We start from the raw sequence: 13,474 nt of genomic DNA, 5'->3' as shown, positions 1-13,474 counted from the left end.
TGTGCCTCACCTGTAGCGCCGCCGTTGCTCTCTCAGGTGTCGCCGGCGCTGCCGCTGCAGCCGCGGGTGTCGCTCCATGGCCGGCGTGGTGGCTGCGGGGACACCACGGGACGGGGTCACCAGCTGTGTCCCCAGGTGTGTCCCCAGTGTCCCCAGCTGTGTCCCCAGTGTCCCCAGCTGTGTCCCCACTGTCCCCAGGTGTGTCCCACCTGTCCCCAGGTGTGTCCCCATGTCCCACCTGTGCCCTCGGGCAGCTCCCAGGTGCCCCCAGCTGTGTCCCCAATGTCCCCAGCTGTGTCCCCAGCTGTGTCCCCAGGTGTCCCCCCAGTGTCCCCAGGTGTGTCCCCATGTCCCACCTGTGCCCTCGGGCAGCTCCCAGGTGCCCCCAGCTGTGTCCCCAGTGTCCCCAGCTGTCCCCAGTGTCCCCAGGTGTGTCCCCACTGTCTCCAGGTGTGTCCCCAGCTGTGTCCCCAGTGTCCCCAGCTGTGTCCCCAGTGTCCCCAGGTGTGTCCCCAGGTGTGTCCCCAGGTGTGTCCCCAGGTGTGTCCCCAATGTCCCCAGGTGCCCCCAGCTGTGTCCCCAGGTGTGTCCCCAATGTCCCCAGGTGCCCCCAGCTGTGTCCCCAGGTGTGTCCCCCAGCTGTGTCCCCAGCTGTGCCCCCAGTGTCCCCAGGTATGTCCCCAGGTGTGTCCCCAGTGTCCCCAGGTGTGTCCCCATGTCCCACCTGTGCCCTCGGGCAGCTCCCAGGTGCCGTACCCCTGCAGCCAGCGGTAGCAGGGGAAGTGGAAGGGGCCCAGGAGAGCGACGTCATCGGGGTCACCTGCGGGGACACCGCTGTCACCTGGGGTGGCACAGCTGTCACCCGGGGTGACATCACACAGAGGGGCACCTCTGTCACCTGGGGGTGATGTCACCTGCACTGGCACAGCTGTCACCCGGGGTGACATCACACAGAGGGGCACCTCTGTCACCTGGGGGTGATGTCACCCATAGGGACACCGCTGTCACCTGGGGTGACGTCACAGCTGTCACCTGGGGGTGATGTCACCCATAGGGACACCGCTGTCACCTGTACTGACACAGCTGTCACCTGCGGGGACACCGCTGTCACCTGGGGGTGATGCCACCTGTACTGGCACAGCTGTCACGTGGGGTGACATCACACAGAGGGACACCACTGTCACCTGGGGGTGATGTCACCTGTGCTGGCACTACTGTCACCCAGGGGTGATGTCACCTCTTCTATCAGAGGTGTCACCTGGGTGTGACATCACCCATGCCCTCAGTGCCATCAGTGCCCTCAGTGCCACCTGCAGCGTCCCCGCCCTCACCTGCGCTGGCAGTGCCGATGTCACCCTCGGTGTCACCCTCGGTGTCACTCTCGGTGTCACTCTCGGTGTCCTCCGGCTCCTCCAGCTCCTCCTCGGTGTCACCTGTCCCCTCGGTGTCACCTGTCCCCTCCTCCTCCTCCGTCACCTCGTCCTCGCTGTCACCTTCCTCCTCCTCCTCGTCGTCCTCGCTGTCCCCGGCGCTGTCCCCGCTGTCCTCGCTGTCCGAGGAGTCCGGGGTGTCCGGGGCGTCCCCGGGGGTGTCCCCGGGGGTGTCCCCAGGGGTGTCCCCGAGCTGTCCCCACACGGTGACGCTCTCCAGGTACCAGGCGCTCTCGGGCAGGCCCCCGCAGGGCCCCTTGTGCACCTGGAGCAGGAGGAGCCGGCCCAGGGCACGGGGGACAGCCACACGGTACTCTGTCACCTGTATGGGGACATCAGTGTGTCACTGTCACTGTGTCACTGTGTCACTGTCACTGTCACTGTGTCACTGTCACTGTGCACCTGGAGCAGGAGGAGCCGGCCCAGGGCACGGGGGACAGCCACACGGTACTCTGTCACCTGTGTGGGGACATCAGTGTGTCACTGTGTCACTGTGTCACTGTCACTGTCACTGTCACTGTGTCACTGTCACTGTGTCACTGTCACTGTGCACCTGGAGCAGCAGCAGCCGGCCCAGGGCATGGGGGACAGCCACACGGTACTCTGTCACCTGTACAGGGGACATTGGGGGACACTGTCACTGTGTCACTGTCACTGTGTCACTGTCACTGTGTCACTGTGTCACTGTCACTGTGTCACTGTGTCACTGTCACTGTGCCACTGTCACTGTCACTGTGTCACTGTCACTGTGTCCCTGTGTCACTGTCACTGTGTCACTGTGTCACTGTGTCACTGTGTCACTGTGTCACTCTGTCACTGTCACTGTGTCACTGTGTCACTGTCACTGTGTCACTGTCACTGTGTCACTGTCACTGTGCACCTGGAGCAGGAGGAGCCGGCCCAGGGGACGGGGGACAGGGACACGGTACTCTGTCACCTGTGTGGGGACATTGGAGACATTGTCACTGTGTCACTGTGTCACTGTGTCACTGTGTCACTGTGTCACTGTCACTGTGTCACTGTCATTGTCACTGTGTCACTGTCACTGTGTCACTGTCACTGTGTCACTGTGTCACTGTCACTGTGTCACTGTGTCACTGTCACTGTGTCACTGTCACTGTGTCACTGTGTCACTGTCACTGTGTCACTGTGTCACTGTCACTGTGTCACTGTCACTGTGCACCTGGAGCAGCAGCAGCCGGCCCAGGGGGACGGGGGACAGCCACACGGTACTCTGTCACCTGTATGGGGACATTGGGGACACTGTCACTGTGTCACTGTGCCACTGTCATTGTCACTGTGCCACTGTCATTGTCACTGTGTCACTGTCACTGTGTCACTGTCATTGTGTCACTGTGTCACTGTCACTGTGTCACTGTCACTGTGTCACTGTGTCACTGTGTCACTGTCACTGTGTCACTGTCACTGTGTCACTGTCATTGTCACTGTGTCACTGTCACTGTGTCACTGTCATTGTGTCACTGTGTCACTGTCACTGTGCCACCGTCACTGTCACTGTGTCACTGTCACTGTCACTGTGTCCCTGTGTCACTGTCACCGTGTCACTGTGTCACTGTGTCACTGTGTCACTCTGTCACTGTCACTGTGTCACTGTCACTGTGTCACTGTCACTGTCACTGTGTCACTGTCACTGTGTCACTGTCACTGTCACTGTCACTGTGTCACTGTCACTGTGTCACTGTGTCACTGTCACTGTGTCACTGTCACTGTCACTGTGTCACTGTCACTGTGTCACTGTCACTGTCACTGTGTCACTGTCACTGTCACTGTGTCACTGTCACTGTGTCACTGTCACTGTCACTGTGTCACTGTCACTGTGCACCTGGAGCAGGAGGAGCCGGCCCAGGGGACAGGGACACGGTACTCTGTCACCTGTGGGGACATTGGAGACACTGTCACTGTGTCACTGTGTCACTGTGTCACTGTCACTGTGTCACTGTCATTGTCACTGTGTCACTGTCACTGTCACTGTGTCACTGTCACTGTGCACCTGGAGCAGCAGCAGCCGGCCCAGGGGGACAGGGACACGGTACTCTGTCACCTGTACAGGGGACATTGGGGACACTGCCACCATGTCACTGTCACCACACCTTGTGCTGTACCTCCTGTACAGTAGGACACCACCGGGGACACTGGGGACATTGAGGACACTGCCAGTGTGTCACTGTGTCATTGTGACTGTGTCACTGTCACTGTGTCACTGTCACACCTTGTGCTGTGTCACCTGTCCAGTGGGACACCTCTGGGGACACTGGGGACACTGCCAGTGTGTCAGTGTCACTGTGTCACTGTCACACCTCGTGCTGTGTCACCTGTCCAGTGGGACACCTCTGGGGACACTGGGGACACTGCCAGTGTGTCACTGTCACTGTGTCACTGTCACACCTCGTGCTGTGTCACCTGCACGGTGGGACACCTCTGGGGACACTGGGGACACTGGCCGTGTGTCACTGTGTCACTGTCACACCTCGTGCTGTGTCACCTGCACGGTGGGACACCTCTGGGGACACTGGGGACATTGGGGACACTGCCAGTGTGTCACTGTCACTGTGTCACTGTCACACCTCGTGCTGTGTCACCTGCACAGTGGGACACCTCTGGGGACACTGGGGACATTGGGGACACTGCCAGTGTGTCACTGTCACTGTGTCACTGTCACACCTCGTGCTGGGTCACCTGTCCAGTGGGACACCTCTGGGGACACTGGGGACATTGGGGACACTGCCAGTGTGTCACTGTCACTGTGTCGCTGTCACACCTCGTGCTGTGTCACCTGTACAGTGGGACACCTCTGGGGACACTGGGGACATTGGGGACACTGCCAGTGTGTCACTGTCACTGTGTCGCTGTCACACCTCGTGCTGTGTCACCTGCACGGTGGGACACCTCTGGGGACACTGGGGACACTGGCATTGTGTCACTGTCACTGTGTCACTGTCACACCTCGTGCTGTGTCACCTGCACGGTGGGACACCTCTGGGGACACTGTCACCAAACTCGGTCACCTGCTCAGGGACGTTGGGGACATCACTGTGTCACTGCCACCTTGCTGTGCGGCCACCGCCACTGCAGTGTCATTGTCACCACGGCTGTGCCACGACCGCTGTGTCACTGTGGCTGTGTCACCATTGTCACCACGGCTGCCACCATCGCCAGGCCATCGTTGTCACCGCTGCCGTGCCACCATCACTGTGGCACCGTTGTCACCGCTGCCACCTTGGCTGTGTCACCCCCACCAGGCCACCGTCACCGTGCCACCGCTGCCACCATGGCTGTGTCACCGTTGTCACCACTGCCGTGTCACCGTTGTCACCGCTGCCACCTTGGCTGTGTCACCACCCACCGTGCCACTGCCACCACCGACACCCTGGGGGACAACGCCACTGCTGTCACCAGTGCCACCGTCACTGTGTCACCAGTGTCAGTGTGTCACCAGTGTCACCTCCAGTGTGTCACCAGTGTCACTGTCACTGTGTCACCATTGCCACTACCACTGTGTCACCGGTGTCACCTCCATTGTGTCACCACTGTCACCATTGTCACCACTGTCACTGTGTCACCATTGTCATCTCCATTGTGTCAACAGTGTCACCACCACGGTGTCACCCTCATGTCACTTCCCTTGTGTCACCACTGCCACTGTGACAGCATTGTCACCTCCACCGCGTCACCAGTGCCACCACCACTGTGTCATCGTTGTCACCTCCACTGTGTCATTCTTGTCACCTCCACTGTGTCATCGTTGTCACCTCCACTGTGTCATAGCTGTCACCATAGCTGTGTCACCAGCGTCACCGTCCTATTGTCATCACTGTCACCATTGCTGTGTCACCAGCGTCACCATTGTCCCCTCCCTTTTGTCACCAGTGGTGCCTTTCTTGTGTCAACACTGTCACCACCCTTGTGTCACCACCGCCACTTGGTCACCATTGTCACCATCCCTGTGTCACCATTGTCACCATCCCCGTGTCACCATTGCCACTGCCACTCTGTCGCCATTGTCACCATCCCTGTGTCACCATTGTCACCTGCCCTGTGTCACCATTGTCACCATCCCTGTGTCACCATTGTCACCTGCCCTGTGCACCATTGTCACCATCTCTGTGTCACCATTGTCACCTGCCCTGTGTCACCATTGTCACCATCTCTGTGTCACCACTGTCACCTCCCGTGTCACCATTGCCACCGCCCCTGTGTCACCGTTGTCACCTCCCTTGTGTCACCACTGTCACCATCCCTGTGTCACCATTGTCACCTCACCTGTGTCACCACTGTCACCTCCCTTGTGTCACCACCGCCATTTGGTCACCATTGTCACCATCCCTGTGTCACCATTGCCACTGCCACTCTGTCGCCATTGTCACCATCCCTGTGTCACCATTGTCACCATCCATGTGTCACCATTGTCGCCATCACTGTGTCACCACTGCCACCTCCCCCGTGTCACCATTGCCACCATTGTCACCTCATTGTGTCACCGTTGTCACCTCCCCCGTGTCACCATTGCCACTGCCACTCTGTCACCATTGTCACGATCCCTGTGTCACCATTGTCACCTCACCTGTGTCACCACTGTCCCCACCCCCGTGTCACCACTGTCACCATCCCTGTGTCACCATTGTCACCATCTCTGTGTCCCCACTGTCACCTCCCCCGTGTCACCATTGTCACTTCCCCTATGTCACCATCACGGTGTCCCCACCGTCCCCACCCCGTGTCACCACTGTCACCACTGTCCCCTCCCCCCGTGTCCCCACTGTCCCCACCCCCGTGTCCCCACTGTCACCACTGTCCCCTCCCCCTGTCCCCACTGTCCCCACCCAGTGTCACCCCTGCTGAGTCAGCACCGTCCCCCCCACTGCGTCACCGCTGCCACCCCCGCCGTGTCCCCATTGTGTCACCGCTGTCCCCGACGTCCCCATCGTGTCCCCAGGGCCACCCACGCGGTGTCACCCGCCCCGGCCACGCCCTGGGTGCCACCCGCTGTCCCCTCCCCCCCGGCCCGGGGCCCTTTGGGGACATTTGGGGACATCTGGGGGGGGGCTGGGGACATCTGGGTCCCTTTTTGGGGACATTTGGGGACACCTGGAGCCCTTTGGGGACATTTGGGGACACCTGGAGCCCTTTTTGGGGACATTTGGGGACACCTGGGGCCTTTTGGGGACATTTGGGGACACCTGGAGCCCTTTTTGGGGACATTTGGGGACACCTGGAGCCCTTTTTGGGGACATTTGGGGACACCAGGGTCCCGTTTTGGGGACATTTGGGGACACCTGGAGCCCTTTTGGGGACATTTGGGGACACCTGGAGCCCTTTTTGGGGACATTTGGGGACATCTGGAGCCCTTTTTGGGGACATTTGGGGACATCTGGAGCCCTTTTGGGACATTTGGGGACACCTGGGGCCCTTTGGGGACATTTGGGGACATCTGGGGGGGGGTTGGGGACACCAGGGTCCCGTTTTGGGGACATTTGGGGACACCTGGAGCCCTTTTTGGGGACATTTGGGGACACCTGGAGCCCTTTTGGGGACATTTGGGGACACCAGGGTCCCTTTTTGGGGGGTTGGGACCCCCAAAATGTCCCCAAATGTCCCCCCAGAACCCCCCAAATGTCCCCAAATCCCTCCCAAGTGTCCCCCAAAATGTCCCCAAAGTCCCCATTCGCCACCAAATCCCCCACAAGTCACCCCCAAATGTCCCCAAGACCCCCAAAAAAAGGTCCCCAAATGTCCCAAAATCCCCTCTAAATCCCCCAAATGTCCCTAAATCCCACCCAAACGTTCCCAAATCCTCCTCAAATGTCCCCAAATGTCCCCCAAGCCCCTCCAAATCCCCCAAATCCCCCCCAAAATGTCTCCAAGTCCACCCCAGAAGTCCCTAAATCCCCCAAATCCCACCCAAATGTTCCCAAATATCCTCAAATGTCCCCAAATCCTCCTCAAAGGTCCCCGAAACGCCCCGAAATGTCCCCCAGAACCCCCCGAAATGTCCCCAAGATCCCCGAGTGTCCCCAAATCTCCCCCAAATAGACCCCAAATACCCCCAAAATGTCCCCAAATCCCCCCAATCGCCCCCTAAATCCCACCCAAGTATCTCCAAACACCCCCAAATCCCCCTCAAATGTCCCCAAATGTCCCCAAATGTCCCCAAATCTCCCCCAAGTGTCCCCAAATCCCCCTCAAATATCCCCAAATGTCCCCAAATCCTCCCCAAATCCCCTCACAGCCCCTCTCCCCTCTCCCCTCAGCCCCTCTCCCCTCGCAGCCCCTCTCCCCTCAGCCCTCCCTCTCCCTCTCAGCCCCTCTCCCCCCTCAGCCCCTCTCCCCTCACAGCCCCTCTCCCCTCAGTCCCTCTCCCCTCACAGCCCCTCTCCCCTCACGGCCCCTCTCCCCTCTCAGCCCCTCTCCCCTCACAGCCCCTCTCCCCTCAGTCCCTCTCCCCTCACAGCCCCTCTCCCCTCACGGCCCCTCTCCCCTCTCAGCCCCTCTCCCCCCTCAGCCCCTCTCCCCTCACAGCCCCTCTCCCCTCTCCCCTCACAGCCCCTCTCCCCTCACGGCCCCTCTCCCCTCAGCCCCTCTCCCCTCAGCCCCTCTCCCCTCAGCCCCTCTCCCCTCTCAGCCCCTCTCCCCTCACAGCCCCTCTCCCCTCAGCCCCTCTCCCCTCACGGCCCCTCTCCCCTCAGCCCCTCTCCCCTCTCAGCCCCTCTCCCCTCTCCCCTCTCCCCTCACAGCCCCTCTCCCCTCAGCCCCTCTCCCCTCTCAGCCCCTCTCCCCTCTCCCCTCTCCCCTCACAGCCCCTCTCCCCTCAGCCCCTCTCCCCTCTCAGCCCCTCTCCCCTCACAGCCCCTCTCCCCTCAGCCCCTCTCCCCTCAGCCCCTCTCCCCTCAGTCCCTCTCCCCTCTCAGCCCCTCAGCCCCTCTCCCCTCACAGCCCCTCTCCCCTCACAGCCCCTCTCCCCTCTCCCCTCAGCCCCTCTCCCCTCACGGCCCCTCTCCCCTCTCCCCTCACAGCCCCTCTCCCCTCAGCCCCTCTCCCCTCAGTCCCTCACCGCCCCGCAGTGGAAGTCGGGCCCCCATCGGTCCAGCGCGGTCCTGGCGCTGCTGCCGCGGCTCCCCACCAGCGTCACGGCGATGGCGTCGCTGGTGCCGGCGCCGGGGGCGCTGCCGGTGCGGACCCGCAGCCGGTACGCGGCCATGGCGGCGGCGCTGCCCTCACGGTGATTGACGCGGGGCGGAGCCAATGGCGGCGGGGCTCGCGCGCCGCCCGGCCAATGGGAGCGCGGCGCGGCGGGGCGCGGCCAATGGCGGCCAAGGGAGGTGGGGATGGGCGGGGATAAGCCGTCACGTCCGCCTTCACTTCCGGCGGCGCTTCCGGGTGCGATGGACCCCGAGTTCGACGATGTGGTGGCGGTGGAGGATCTGATGGTGAGGCCACGCCCCCCTCCGCGCCTGGACACGCCCCCTTTTCCGCAGCCACGCCCACCCCCGTGCACCCCCCCGACCGCCGCGACCCCCCCTGGCCACGCCCCTTCTGCGCCCCGGCACCGCCCGGCTGGGCCACGCCCACTCGCCCACGTAACCACGCCCTCTGCGTGACCACGCCCCTTTATTGTGTGGCCACGCCCTCGTCCGCCTTGGCCACGCCCCCTCCGGGACCCCCGGGGTCTTCGCTCCGGGGGCTCCGCCCCTTGTGGCCACGCCCATTGGTGGCCACGCCCTCTTGGTAAGCCCCGCCCACAATGCCCCCTCCCAGTGACCCCCCAGTGCTCCCAGTAAGGGCCCAGGGACTCATCCCAGTGCTCCCAGTATGGCCCCAGTGCTCCCAGTAACACCCAGTTACTCACCCCAGTGCTCCCAGTAACCCCCAGGGACTCATCCCAGTGCTCCCAGTAACGCCATAGCGCCTTCCCAGTATGGCCCCAGTGCTCCCAGTAACACCCAGGGACTCATCCCAGTGCTCCCAGTAACGCCATAGCGCCTTCCCAGTATGGCCCCAGTGCTCCCAGTAACACCCAGGGACTCATCCCAGTGCTCCCAGTAACGCCATAGCGCCTTCCCAGTATGGCCCCAGTGCTCCCAGTAACACCCAGGGACTCATCCCAGTGCTCCCAGTAACCCCCACTGACTCATCCCAGTATCCTCCCAGTCACTCCCAGTGCTCCCAGTAACCCCACAGTGCTCCCAGTAAGGGCCCAGTGCCTTCCCAGTATGGCCCCAGTGCTCCCAGTAACCCCCCAGTGACCCCCCAGTGCTCCCAGTAAGGGCCCAGGGACTCACCCCAGTGCTCCCAGTAACCCCCAGCGCCTTCCCAGTATGGCCCCAGTGCTCCCAGTATGGCCCCAGTGCTCCCCAGTATGGCCCCAGTGCTCCCCAGTATGGCCCCAGTGCTCCCAGTATGGCCCCAGTGCTCCCAGTAACCCCCAGTGCCTTCCCAGTATGGCCCCAGTGCTCCCAGTAAGGGCCCAGTGCCTTCCCAGTATGGCCCCAGTGCTCCCAGTAAGGGCCCAGTGCCTTCCCAGTATGGCCCCAGTGCTCCCCAGTATGGCCCCAGTGCTCCCAGTATGGCCCCAGTGCTCCCAGTAACCCCCAGTGCCTTCCCAGTATGGCCCCAGTGCTCCCAGTAAGGGCCCAGTGCCTTCCCAGTATGGCCCCAGTGCTCCCAGTATGGCCCCAGTGCTCCCAGTCACCCCCAATGACTCATCCCAGTGCTCCCAGTATCCTCCCAGTCACTCCCAACATCCTCCCAGTGCTCCCAGTAACCCTCCTGTGCCTTCCCAGTATGGACCAGTCCTCCAGTAACACCCAGTGATTCATTCCAGTATCCTCCCAGTCACTCCCAGTGCTCCCAGTAACCTCCAGTGATTCATCCCGGTGCTCCCAGTGCTCCCAGTAACACCCAATCACTCATCCCAGTGCTCCCAGTAACACCCAGGGACTCATCCCAGTGCTCCCAGTACCCTCCCAGTGCTCCCAGTAACACCCAATTACTCATCCCAGTGCTCCCAGTAACCCCCCTGTGTCTTCCCAGTATGGCCCCAGTGCTCCCAGTAACACCCAATCACTCATCCCAGTGCTCCCAGTAACCCCCAATGATTCATCCCAGTGCTCCCAGTGCTCCCAGTAACCGCCAGTTACTCATACCACCGCTCCCAGTCTCTCCCAGTAAGGGCCCAGTGCCCTCCCAGTCTCTCCCAGTGCTCCCAGTGCCATTCCCAGTGCTCCCAGTAAACTGCCATTAACTCCTCAGCACCTTCCCAGTAACCCCCAGTGACTCATCCCAGTGCTCCCAGTATCCTCCCAGTAACACCCAGGCCCTCCCCCAGTGCTCCCAGTGCCCTCCCAGCGCCCTCCCAGTGCTCCCAGTAAGGACCCAGTACCTTCCCAGTGCTCCCAATCCCCTCCCAGTGCCCTCCCAGTGCTCCCAGTGCCCTCCCAGTGCACTCCCAGTGCTCCCAGTACCCCCCCACACTGCTCCCAGTACCCTCCCAGTACCCTCCCAGTACCCTCCCAATCAGTCCCAGTCACTCCCAGTGCTCCCAGTCACTCCCAGTGTCCTCCCAGTATCCCCCCAGTACCCTCCCAGTCACTCCCAGTGCTTCCAGTACCCCACCAGCACCGTCCCAGTCACTCCCAGTACCCCCCTCACTGCTCCCAGTACTCTCCCAGTCACTCCCAGTGCCCTCCCAGTCACTCCCAGTGCCCTCCCAGTGCCCTCCCAGTCACTCCCAGTACACTCCCAGTCACTCCCAGTCACTCCCAGTACCCCTCCTCACTGCTCCCAGTCCCCTCCCAGTGCTCCCAGTCCCTCCCAGTGCTCCCAGTGCCCCCCTGACCCCGCCCGTTCTGCGCAGGCGCTGGAGCGGCGCTACGCGGCCGAGCGCCAGCAGGGGGCGCTGTCCCGGCAGTGCCGCTTCGAGTACGGCTGGGGCCTGGTGCGGAGCCGGTACCGGGAGGACACGGCCCGCGGGGTGGCGCTGCTCTCCGGTGAGGGGCGGGGCCTGGTGCGGAGCCGGTACCGGGAGGACACGGCCCGCGGGGTGGCGCTGCTCTCCGGTGAGGGGCGGGGCCTGGTGCGGAGCCGGTACCGGGAGGACACGGCCCGCGGGGTGGCGCTGCTCTCCGGTGAGGGGCGGGGCTAACCGAGGGGGCGGGGCCTGGTGCGGAGCCGCTACCGGGAGGACACGGCCCGCGGGGTGGCGCTGCTCTCCGGTGAGGGGCGGGGCTAACCGAGGGGGCGGGGCCTGCTCCGGTACCGGGAGGACACGGCCCGCGGGGTGGCGCTGCTCTCCGGTGAGGGGCGGGGCTAGCCGAGGGGGCGGGGCCTGGTGCGGAGCCGCTACCGGGAGGACACGGCCCGCGGGGTGGCGCTGCTCTCCGGTGAGGGGCGGGGCTAACCGAGGGGGCGGGGCCTGCTCCGGTACCGGGAGGACACGGCCCGCGGGGTGGCGCTGCTCTCCGGTGAGGGGCGGGGCTAGCCGAGGGGGCGGGGCCTGGTGCGGAGCCGCTACCGGGAGGACACGGCCCGCGGGGTGGCGCTGCTCTCCGGTGAGGGGCGGGGCCTGGTGCGGAGCCGCTACCGGGAGGACACGGCCCGCGGGGTGGCGCTGCTCTCCGGTGAGGGGCGGGGCTAGCCGAGGGGGCGGGGCCTGGTGCGGAGCCGCTACCGGGAGGACACGGCCCGCGGGGTGGCGCTGCTCTCCGGTGAGGGGCGGGGCCTGGTGCGGAGCCGCTACCGGGAGGACACGGCCCGCGGGGTGGCGCTGCTCTCCGGTGAGGGGCGGGGCCAGCACAGGGGGCGGGGCCTGGTGCGGAGCCGGTACCGGGAGGACACGGCCCGCGGGGTGGCGCTGCTCTCCGGTGAGGGGCGGGGCCAGCCGAGGGGGCGGGGCCTGGTGCGGAGCCGGTACCGGGAGGACACGGCCCGCGGGGTGGCGCTGCTCTCCGGTGAGGGGCGGGGCCAACACAGGGGGCGGGGCCTGCTCCGGTACCGGGAGGACACGGCCCGCGGGGTGGCGCTGCTCTCCGGTGAGGGGCGGGGCTAGCCGAGGGGGCGGGGCCTGGTGCGGAGCCGGTACCGGGAGGACACGGCCCGCGGGGTGGCGCTGCTCTCCGGTGAGGGGCGGGGCTAACCGAGGGGGCGGGGCCTGCTCCGGTACCGGGAGGACACGGCCCGCGGGGTGGCGCTGCTCTCCGGTGAGGGGCGGGGCTATCGCTTTGTGGGCGTGGCCAAATCAGGGGGCGTGGTCATTGCTGAGGGGATTTTTGGGGGTCCCTGGGGGGTTTTTTGGGGGCATTTTTGCGGATTCTGGGGAGATTTTGGGGGAAATTTTGGGGTTTTGGGGACTCTGGGGTGTTGATGGAGCACTTTGGGGTGTTCTGAGCAGTTTTGGGGGAAATCTTTGGGGTTTCGGGGGAATTTTTGGGGGTTTTGGGGCTGTTTGGGGGGAAATCTTTGGGGCTTTGTGGCTTTGGGTCAGTTTTGGGGTGACTCTCTCTGGTTTTGGGGTCCCAGGGGCAGTTTTGGGGTCCCTGGGTCAGTTTTGGGGTGCCTGTGTCAGTTTTGGGGTCCCTGGGTCAGTTTTGGGGTGCCTGTGTGTGATTTTGGGGTCCCTGTGTGTGATTTTGGGGTGCCTGTGTGTGATTTTGGGGTCCCTGTGTCAGTTTTGGGGTCCCAGGGGCAGTTTTGGGGTCCCTGGGTCAGTTTTGGGGTGCCTGTGTGTGATTTTGGGGTGCCTGTGTGTGATTTTGGGGTTCCTGTGTGTGATTTTGGGGTCCCTGGGTCAGTTTTGGGGTCCCTGTGTGTGATTTTGGGTGCCTGTGTGTGATTTTGGGGTCCCTGGGTCAGTTTTGGGGTCCCTGGGTCAGTTTTGGGGTGCCTCTCTGTCATTTCGGGGTGCCTGTGTGTGATTTTGGGGTGCCTCTCTGTGATTTTGGGGTGCCTGGGTCAGTTTTGGGGTCCCTGGGTCAGTTTTGGGGTGCCTGTGTGTGATTTTGGGGTCCCTGGGTCAGTTTTGGGGTCCCTGG

At 63.3% G+C, this 13,474-nt stretch overlaps 1 protein-coding gene across 1 annotated transcript in view; it reads right to left on the bottom strand.

Annotated features, from left to right (window-relative positions):
- Positions 1-8,857, bottom strand: part of LOC135292058 (polyunsaturated fatty acid lipoxygenase ALOX15B-like) — a 34,437-nt gene extending 25,580 nt beyond the window's left edge. Inside the window, exons 1-5 of the mRNA XM_064406305.1 lie at positions 8,500-8,857; positions 1,833-1,889; positions 1,332-1,752; positions 725-820; positions 11-92 (exon numbers count right to left, since the gene is read on the bottom strand). Coding sequence (XP_064262375.1) covers positions 11-92; positions 725-820; positions 1,332-1,752; positions 1,833-1,889; positions 8,500-8,646 — 803 coding nt within the window. The 5' untranslated portion in view covers positions 8,647-8,857. The remainder of the gene's footprint in view (positions 1-10; positions 93-724; positions 821-1,331; positions 1,753-1,832; positions 1,890-8,499) is intronic.
- Positions 8,858-13,474: the final 4,617 nt, after the last annotated feature.

The sequence above is a fragment of the Passer domesticus genome, unplaced genomic scaffold (genome assembly GCF_036417665.1).
Source record: "Passer domesticus isolate bPasDom1 unplaced genomic scaffold, bPasDom1.hap1 HAP1_SCAFFOLD_189, whole genome shotgun sequence".
Taxonomy (NCBI): domain Eukaryota; kingdom Metazoa; phylum Chordata; class Aves; order Passeriformes; family Passeridae; genus Passer; species Passer domesticus.
The sequence above is the reverse complement of the archived record's forward strand: the minus strand, read 5'-3'. Positions and strand labels throughout refer to the sequence as shown.